At 41.6% G+C, this 10,677-nt stretch overlaps 1 protein-coding gene across 1 annotated transcript in view; it reads left to right on the forward strand.

Moving 5' to 3' along the window:
* The window catches only part of TRPM8 (transient receptor potential cation channel subfamily M member 8), an 89,188-nt gene extending 78,803 nt beyond the window's left edge, over nt 1-10,385 (forward strand). The window contains exons 24-25 of the mRNA XM_043877762.1: nt 4,555-4,647; nt 7,680-10,385. Coding sequence (XP_043733697.1) covers nt 4,555-4,605 — 51 coding nt within the window. The 3' untranslated portion in view covers nt 4,606-4,647; nt 7,680-10,385. The remainder of the gene's footprint in view (nt 1-4,554; nt 4,648-7,679) is intronic.
* Nucleotides 10,386-10,677: the final 292 nt, after the last annotated feature.

Raw genomic sequence — 10,677 nt, forward strand, 5'->3', positions numbered from 1 at the left:
CTTTAGTTCCCTACACTTCAGGGACTTCAAACAACTATCTTATTTCCCTCTCGCTTTCCTGGATCAGGAGTTTGGGAAGGGACCAGCTGGGCAGTTCTTCTGCTTCTTGTGGTCTCAACTGGAACTAAGGCCAGGACCTGGCACCTTGGTGCTCCTCCTCATTGCTTTTGTCCCCACATGACCTCTGATCCACATGGCTTGTGCATCTCGGGTCAGTTCCCTTTGTTCCATAGGGGCTGGCTTCCAAGACTGAGGAAGTGCTCCCCAAGGTGGGACCTGGACCTGGCATGACATTGAGTAGAGAAGCCCCAGACCGACTGAGATCTAGCTGGGAGAGGAGTAAACTCCACCCGTCCATGCTCTACCCCTCGAGGTGGGAGTGACGCGTAGACATGGAGAGACGTGACAGCTATCTTTGGAACCACACCATCACACAAGAGGATACCCTGTTTCAGCTGCTCTCCTTCTGATGTACTATTGCTGGTTTTTAATTGAGTGACTAGGAAGACCCCTAGTATGTTAAGGCTGTATATTGTCACCCTGCTTATTTAACTTCTATGCAGAGTACATTATGAGAAATGCCAGGCTGGAGGAAGCACAAGCTGGAATCAAGATTGCCGGGAGACAGCAATCCCACTTCTGGGCATACACACAGAGGAAATCAGATCTGAAAGAGACACGTGCACCCCAATGTTCATCGCAGCACTGTTTATAATAACCAGGACATGGAAGCAACCTAGATGCCCATCAGCAGACGAATGGATAAGAAAGCTGTGGTACTTATACACCATGGAATATTACTCAGCCATTAAAAAGAATTCATTTGAATCAGTTCTAATGAGATCGATGAAACTGGAGCCCATTATACAGAGTGAAGTAAGCCAGAAAGATAAAGAACAGTACAGCATACTAACACATATATATGGAATTTAGAAAGATGGTAATGATAACCCTATATGCAAAACAGAAAAAGAGACACAGATGTACGGAACAGACTTTTGGACTCTGTGGGAGAAGGCGAGGGTGGGATGTTTCGAGAGAACAGCATCAAAACATGTATATTATCTATGGTGAAACAGATCACCAGCCCAGGTTGGATGCATGAGACAAGTGCTCGGGCCTGGTGCACTGGGAAGACCCAGAGGAATCGGGTAGAGAGGGAGGTGGGAGGGGGGATCGGGATGGGGAATACGCGTAACTCCATGGCTGACTCATGTCAATGTATGACAAAACCCACTCACTACAATATTGTAAAGTAATTAGCCTCCAACTAATAAAAATAAATGAAAAAAAAAAAAGATTGCCGGGAGAAATATCAATAACCTCAGGTATGCAGATGACACCACTCTTTTTTTTTTTTGACACCACTCTTATGGCAGAAAGTGAAGAGGATCTAAAGAGCCTCTTCATGAAGGTGAAAGAAGAGAGTGAAAAAGCTGGCTTAAAACTCAACATTCAGAAAACTAAGATCATGGCATCCATTTCCATCACTTTATGGCAAATAGATGGGGAAACAATGGAAACAGTGACAGCTTTTATTTTCTTGGGCTCCAAAATCACTCCAGATGGTGAAGCAGTCATGAAATTAAAAGACACTTGCCCCTCAGAAGAAAAGCTATGACAAACCTAGACAGCATATTAAAAAGCAGAGACATTACTTTGCCAACAAAGGTTCGTCTAGACAAAGGTATGATTTTTCCGATAGTCATGTATGGATGTGAGAAATGGACCATAAAGAAGGCTGAGGGCCAAAGAATTGATGCTTTTGAATTGTGGTGTTGGAGAAAACTCTTGAGAGTCCCTTGGACTGCAAGGAGATCCAATCAGTCCATCCTAAAGGAAATCATTCCCGAATATTCATTGGAAGGACTGATGTTGAAGCTGAAGCTCCAATACCTTGGCCACCTGATGTGAAGAGCTGACTCATTGGAAAAGTCCCTGATGCTGAGAAAGATCGAAGGTGGGAGGAGAAGGGAATGACAAAGGATGAGATGGTTGGATGGCATCACTGACTCAATGGACATGAGTTTGAGCAAGCTCCGAGATGGTGACGGACAGGGAGGCCTGGCGTGCTGTGGTATGTGGGATCGCAAAGAGTCAGAGAGGAGTGAGCCTCTGAACAAGGAAGACACCATTGGGCTAAGTGCCATCAAAGCAGACATGGCCCCCAAATTTCATGAATGGACCCTTTGTTGAATGTTTTGGGTATGGGAGCATTTTCAAGCCAAATTACGTAGGATTAAGTAGGAATAACACTTTGCAGTATCAGGCGTGTTTTCCAGATTGCCTGAGTCTACATTATCAGGGGACAAGGTCAGCAGCTGTGAAGACCCTAAGTCCAGAGAGGCGTGGAATGTTCCAGACTAGAGAGGGACAGCTTGAACGAGGGGGAACCCCGAGTGGGAAGAAGGGGGAAGCTGTGTCGTCCTGTGAGGGAACTTGTTGGCCTCTTTAGGGGTGGGGTTTATTCCCCCCCCAAACCTCTGGGGACACTTCCTTCAAAGAGCCCTCTCAGCAGTCAGAGTGGCCACATCAGAGGGGCTTAGACAGTTTGGCTTGGGAATAGAGGCACTAGGGGTGTGTCCAGATGTGTGGGTCAGTGTGCAGAGAAAAAAGGCTATTTTTGGTTCTGTTGTTCTACTTGTTGGTCCACTTCAGGTGGCTTTGAAGGGAGTCAGTGGAAAGTGGACTTGGGGTTGAGCTCAACCTTCTGTGTACCTTGCTGGGGGGCACTCAGAGCCTGGGCAGGATGGCAACACGGGGATGGAGCCGAGTGTGACTGAGGTCAGAGGTCAGCCGGACATCCAGGCACTGGACCAGCTGAACTGCCTCCCAGGGTTCAGGGAGGTCTCCTAGTCCATGAGCTTCTGGGAGGGCTGGGGAGGGTTGTGGGGGGCGGTGGGCCTGTGCAGTGGGGGCTGTGGGGGCTGCTGAGGGGTCCCAGATGGTGGCAGTCACAGTTGGGGGCTGTCCACACATACGTGTGAGTCTGGGGTCTGTGGGGCCTTCAGGGGAGGACCTTGGGTCCAGGCCCCTTGGCATCTCCCTGGCTGTGGAGCCCAGCCTCTTTGTGGGTTCCTACAAGAAGCCCCCCCACCTGCTGCATTTTGCAGGTTTTAGTAGAATTTAGGCAGAGCCCTGGGAAGCCATAGACCACACAACACAGAGCCCTCGGCCTGCACCCACGGATTTCACTGGCTCTCTCCCCTCTTTCAGTCCCGCCCCCGGCCGCCCTCTCTCCTTTTTATCTCCTCCCCCATCCTCTGCGCCTTCTCCTCTCAACAACAAAAGTTTCTCCTTTGTATCCAAAGAGAATTTTAGGGCTGGCCACTTGTTTCTTTGAGCAAGCTCTTGATGTCTTAAACCATACTAAACAGTGTATTAAAGTCCTTTTACTGCAACAAATACAGAGATTTCCCCAAACCCTCCAGTGGAAAAAAAAAAAAATTCTCCAACTCATTCTCACACCAGAATACAAAGTCATTCCTTGACCTTAAGTCTGTAAGTAGGAATCTTACCATGCCTTTATTTTAGGCAGCCCTTGTGGTTTCTTTTTGTCCTTTTCTAAGAACAGTTAAATGATGAGGTTAATACTGGAAAGAAACCATAGTTAAACTGAGAGTTTTCCTTGAATGAGTGATTTAGCAAGTTGGAAGCCAACTGTACAGAGATTGCGTTATGTCTATAGCTTTTACCAGGTTAACAATATGGCTTGTAATTTGAAGTGATCTTTATCATCTTCATGTATCTTGTGTAAAAACTTGTGAAATATGCATGTATTGAAAATATTGCCTTTTACCTAAATTTGTTTTGCTATTTATACTGTGTTTTTGGTGAAGGGAGACACTTTATTTGCAAAAACTTGATTAGTATTATATTATTTTCATTAGTGTTATGCTTTTATCAAAGCAAAGCTTTATTGATATCTTATCATTTATTGGTATTAGTTACATATAACATTATGATTTATATGTGTAAATTATATATGAGTAAATTATATATGTGTATATTATATATATGTATATATATAGGTTATATATTATTTCTGTGTTGTTAAAAATCTATCATTTCTATGTGGGAATCAGTAGTGATTAAGATTTGTGCTTCCCTGATGACTCAGCGGTAAAGAATCTGCCTGTAATTCAGGAGACACAAGTTCGATCCCTGGGTTGGGAAGATCCCCTGGAGAAGGGAATGGCAACCCACTCCAGCATTCTTGCCTGGAGAATCCCACAGACAGAGAAAGAAGCCTGGTGGGCTACAGGCCATGGGGTCGCAAAGGAGTTGGGCGTGACTTAGCGACTCAACAGCAGTAGCAAAAACTAATCCTAATTGGTGCTCATGCTTATTTGCTAGTGATTTGATTTCAGAAAGTCTGTAGTGAACAAGCTCTGAAATATCACCTGTCTGATATTCTGCCGTACTCCAGGCATGGGCCAAACTTCTTATTTCATGTATAGTTAATCTATTTCATGGAAAAGCCTTAGAGTCATGATTTAAAATTTAAGTTGGAAAATTGATCTTAAGACCAGTTCTGTTTTTCCCCTTTCTAAGCTTAATGACCTCAAAGGTATTCTGAAAGAGATTGCTAATAAAATCAAATAAAACCACATGGACTCTGATGGAGAAAAATTTAATTCTAGCAAGGTAAGTCATTTTAATAGCTCTCTTCTTTTTTTTGCTCTGAAATTTACATATTTTGAGACTAATTCAAGATCATGATATTTTCTCAGTTATTTTATTTTCACATGTGATCAGATTTGCAAAATAACAATGGTGTAAAAAAAATCAAACAATCAAGGGATATAGAAAGAATATAGGTGGAAACCCACCTCCCATAACTCCCCCTCATGCCCCCAGTGCAAGACTGTTCCCTGGTCCAAGATGAGCACTAGTAGCATCTTTTTGAATCGTTTTTTTCAAAACTTGCAAATTATATAGCTATTTTGACATTAATTGAATTAAGGTCAGACTATTCTAAGACTTGGCAATTTTTTCTTACTCAACGCTAGATCATGAGGGTCTTTACAGATCTGTGCTTCAAATATGTACCTCATTCTTATGATGCATCATTGATGATTTTTGCTGTTAGGGGATACACAAAGTGTGGGTCTTTTGGTTGGTTTGTTTTATTTTCTCTCAACAAATGAATGTTGATCACATCTTACTACCAAAAATGTTTTAGTAAAGATTTTAAGACTTTGGGGGCTTCCCTGATAGTTCAGACAGTAAAGAATCTCCCTGCAATGTTGGGAGACCCCTGGGTCAGGAAGATGCCCTGGAGAAGGGAATGGCTACCCATTCCAGGATTCTTCCCTGGAGAATTCCACAGATAGAGGAGCCTGGCAGGTTACAGTCCATGGGATCACAGAGTTGACTGAGCCACTAATGCTTTCTTTCACTTTCAAAGTTTTTAGCAATAGCTCATTCGCACAATAAAAATGTAATTCAGTTAACTGGCAAAATTGAGCCCAAGGCTTTGTACCATGATCTGAGCATTTACTTTAATTAAGTTTTCTCATTACCTGTCCAAATGCTGAAACCAAATGTTAAAAATGTTGTTAGGGAGTTGTAGAGCTAGGAGGAAACAGCTATGAGCATTCCATTTGATTAGAATTTTTTTAAGGAAGTGAATTGCATGGAATGGAAACACAGTTAAGGCTCCCTCCCACCTTCCTTCTTTCCCTTTGTGTTTATTGAGCACCTTCTAAGTGCTAAGGCTCAGACCCTGATTTCTACCTTTGCATAAATCCTCTCACAGCAGAATTTCTATTCACAGAGTGGCTGTGTTATAGGGATAACTGTATTTGGTTTATCTGGTCACTCAACACTTTTCCTTGGGTCCTGACAATTACATATCATATTCTAAGCCCTCTATCCTGGAAGATTTTGTAAGGGCAAGATTGGCACATATTTTATTTGTATATTTATTTTGTGTGAAGACAGGCATAGCCCCACAAGTTGCTCAAGAAAACAAACCTTGAATATTTAGGAAGAATGCATTTCAACTCTTCCATCATGGTGTTTCATGAACACAATATTATACTTTACAATAAATTATAATTTGAGTTTTGAAGCATTTGTTATTTTGTTTATGAGCTGAGTCATAGAAAAAACAATTAGGAAGTGATGAAACAATTTAAAATGATTTAAAAACCCATAGAGGTGTAGTAATCAGAGAAGATGTACTCATCCACCTCTTAAAGATCTAATCTCATCTCTCTTTTTTTTCCAAGAGTGTTGACTATGAGGAAAATGAGCACAGAGACTGGTTTCTTAGCAACCTTCTCTTTGCTTAGACTTAATTTTTTTTTTAATGTAAGGAGAGTTAATTCACTGGTGAATGAAGATGAATTGGGGGAAAGACATCACTTCATGTCCACGTGGGCATCTGTGAGCCTGGGGATGAGAAGAGTGTGAGAACACGGAGGCCCGAGATAGTCTTAACTACAGATATCTTTAGAAACAATGTGCTTGGCACGTCCAGTTTGTTGGTATACTTTTTACTTCGGGTAGAAGATCCATTTTCTTTTTTTGATGTCGTCTGTCTGGCATGTCCTTAAGAAGTTCGCTGAAAATGTAATTTTATAGGCAACCACCTACATGCTGCTAAAATATATGTTTTTTGAAATTTTTAATTTTAGTATAGCTGCTGTCAAATATTATATGTTATAAGTGTACAGTATAGTGATTTGCAATTTTAAAGGTTAATTCTTTAGAAGTTAACTCTATTTATATAGTTATTATTATAAAATGTTGGCTGTATTTCCCGTGTTGTATCATTTACCCGTGTAGGTTATTTTCTACCCATTAGTTTGTACCTCTTACTCCCCTCCCCATATCCTGCCCCTCTCTCCTACCTCTCCCCACTGGTACATGGTGCTGAAATATTATTATCGTAGTGTCTCTCTGATACTGCTTTCTCTAGAGAGGTGAGGATATCTTTCCTAGGAGTAGGGGCAAGGAAGTGAATGCCAACTCAAGTGGGTGTAAGCTGAACACCAGTGAAGGCAGGGCAGAAGGGACATCTGGGGACAAGTCCTTATCAATTTGCCCATCGGGGCTCTCCGTCTTGAATCAGCCTTTGACTCAATAACTTGGGATGAGATGTTTGGGTATAAATATTTCTTTCTCCCATGCTAAAATTGAAAAGAAGTAAGAACCAGGGTGAGAGAAAGCTATTTGTTTTCTCGTACCCTTACCCCTTCCCTGAGGATGGGTGGAGTGAAGGTGGGGTGGGAAGTACTTCCTTTGGGCACCAGAAATTGTTTGATCCCTCCATAATGATCCATCGGTTCTTGTATTGGCTGCACTTAAATTCTAGTTCATCTCTTCAGTACATTATTGCAGTTCTTAATGTTACTATCAACTCATCCTTGTGCAGAAATCACTCAGCAAGTAGGGCACTTGGAAGCTTTCTGGGTCTTATCTTTGAGTTGAGTCTTAACTGTTCAACCACAGTCATTTTGTTCACATTGGCAAAGTGGTCAGAACTCACCTCTTTAAGGGAGAAAAATGGTCATGTAACCGCTTCAATACTGAAAGGCAATGTCTCAATGCCTGGTATTGCATTTAGGCCCCCTGTCAGTATGTTACTAGTGTGTTTTGAAGCAGACGGTGTCCTGAGAACAGAAGAGGGAGATGACTCTTAATGCAGTGCTCTTCCTTTGTCTTCACAGGTCGTATCAGACGTCTACATGGAGAAGATTCAAGGGATACTGCTGAGCAGTTGCATCTTGACAACAGCTGTATTCCTGACTAAGCGAGAATTGTTCAGGCCCCTGGGTGCACCACGATGGCTTTAATCATTCCAGTGTGCTCAGTCTGAGGATAAAATGTGTCTGATTTCACTCAAGAAGACGGATGTGAAGGAAGAACATTTCCTTCCCCATGCTTCCCCCCAGGCCGCCCTGTTGCTCTCTGCGTCTCCGTGGCTGGAGCCCTCTGTGGATGCTTCAAGCTGCCCGGAGTTCTCCCATTTCCTTCTCTTGTCCTCCTTGGACCCATGCACATCAGGGAACATCTCTCCTAGGAATAGCAACCTGGTCCTGCTTTCTCTCCTGGATCCTTACTTTGTCTTCAACGGATTCTCTTTTGTTTCTTTTTTTTTTTTTGGTATTATGTGACTAATTATCTGTCATAGTGTTAAAAGTTTCTGCAGTCAGGTCAGATTCTAAGACATGCTACAGCTAGAGGACTCTGCTTTTTTTTTTTCAGGAGAAACTCTTATCATTTTTCTCTCTGATCTTAATCATTCAAGCATAATCTTCCTGCATGTGCCCCCAGAACCCCACTTGATGGAAGTATCCCCTTCCTAGCAGTGTGAAAAGGCACCTGAAAATGAATTCCTCAGAGGCGCATCTGATTTTGTTTTCACTGAATGTTCCTCTTACTTATTATTTTCCCATTATAAATAATTCATGGATATGATAGGAAATTCATGGGTATTATAGAAAACATAGACTATGGGGAAAGTAGAAAATATAAACAGTCTCACTATCTGAAGATAATCACTGCTAACAAGTCAGGGTGTTTATCCAGATCTGTTTTTTTTTTTTTTTTCTATGCATGTTTTATGTCTCTTTTAAAATTTTATATAAAGTCAGCATACCACATATACAATTTTACATAAGCTTTTTCACTTAATATTTTATCCAAGATGTGTTCTTTATATACAGGGTCTTCTTAAACTTTACATTAACACTTGCATGCTATTCAGTCTCTAATGATTTCTGCTATGTTGGTCATTGAAGGTGGTTTCTTGTTGGCCAATGGGGTGAGCATCTATGTGCATGAATCTTTTTCCATAGTTGGGAAAATTTCCCATGGCTAGATTCCCAGGAATATGTACTTCTTATCAAACTATTTATAAGGTTTTTTTTCAGAAATGTTTAGCAAATAGGAATTATTAGCTTGATATCAGTTCAGTTCAGTCACTCAGTTGTGTCCAACTCTTTGCGACCCCATGGACTGCAGCACACCAGGCCTCCCTGTCCATCACCAATTCCCAGAGTTTACTCAAACTCATGTCCATTGAGTCAGTGATGCCATCCAACCATCTCATCCTCTGTTGTCCCCTTCTCCTCCCGCCTTCAATATAAGTCTTATCAAAGCATTTACAAGGCTTTTTCAAAAATGTTTAGCAATTGGGAATTATTAACACAATACAGAACCTAGAACTCCTAAGATAAAATATTGCATCTAATCCTTAGTTTAGGAAGAAACCAGTAGACTTATTTCAGTAACATAGAGGGTGAGGGCATTGCTATAGAATTCAAGGTATTATCTTATTGAACACCTGTAGTCTCAGCTTTGTCTGGAAATGGTGTTATCTTTGGGCAAAAGAAGTAAATAAAGTTATTTAAACATCCGTGATTAGTTTTTCCACTTTGAATAGAATGTACTCAGTGGCTAAAGAAGAAAATCTTAGAAGGAAGCTATTAAATGATTATCTCATTAGAAAAATTACAAAAGCATGAACCAAAAAAATGTTTTTCTGTTTTGTCTGTGCAGTAGTTAAAATGACTCCTCACAACATTCAGGATGTTTGTAGGGAATGAACACAAATAAAAGATGTCTTTTTACCTAAACCTCTTTAATGACCTGACAAGGAATTTTAGTAGTGGGGATGATCAATGCATGGTTTTGGATTCTGAAAGGTGGAACAAAATTTACTTGACAAAAATTGTCGATGAATGGAATTTTCAAGTTTGCTCTGTTAGCAAGGGAATTTCATTTTTGTTTCACCATAGCAACTAGAAGAACTGCCTTTTCTGAATCCACCAAGAAGAGGCTTGTGTTATCGCCATAGTGACTGGAAAAAAAACAAAGTATTTGGCCCTGTCCGTAAGACCACATAGAGAATGACAACCATCCTAACCTTTTATCCTCAATTCAAATGATGAATGTGAATAAAATCAGTAACTTGAAACTCTCCTAGAAGATAAAAATTTAGCATAACTCTTGGCTGATCTCCTTAAATGTGCTTTTCCCTATATTCACATTTTTACAGACTGTGCTTTTGTTAGTGTAAGAAATAGGCCATGTGCACATCAATATCGTGAGTAAAAGCAACTGTTCCATTGACGCTGATGACGGAGAACTTGAACAACGCTCCAAGTTCACTTGGAGGAGCCGCCCAGTGCTTCCAGCTCGGCTTGTCTGGCAGAGGTTTCTGCACGGTTCCTCTCCGTGATCTCCGTGTAGGACACTCCTTGTTTTAGGTGTAGCTCATGAAAACAGCACGCGTCTTGGCTGTACCTCTAATCAAAGGTGCTGTCTTTGTATGTGGTACTGAAAATGTCCTGTGTGTGTGTGCATGGCCGCTGTTAGCCTTGCGGCTTGGTTCAAATGACTGTGTTGAATTAAATGAGGAGGAAACTTCATGGGTTGCCTTTGTCATTCTTTTGAGAGTGAAAAAAAAAATACAATACCTCCCTCCAGATTTATTTCTATGGGGATTTGACTCGCAGAGTTACCTGAGCTGACTTTGATAAGCAGATAATTCGAGCATTCTGATCAGGTGCAAGCGAAGGCTGTCCCCCATGGTTCTGATTCTTGCCATCAGGGCCAGGTTTGGATCCATGGTCACCTTTTGGTGCCCCCAGTTGGGCTCCCGTCTGCACCCCTAGGGTCTCCAGCTTCTGTGACTTGGAGACACCCTGCTAGGTCACCACC

Source organism: Cervus elaphus, chromosome 20, assembly GCF_910594005.1.
Source record: "Cervus elaphus chromosome 20, mCerEla1.1, whole genome shotgun sequence".
Taxonomy (NCBI): Eukaryota; Metazoa; Chordata; class Mammalia; order Artiodactyla; family Cervidae; genus Cervus; species Cervus elaphus.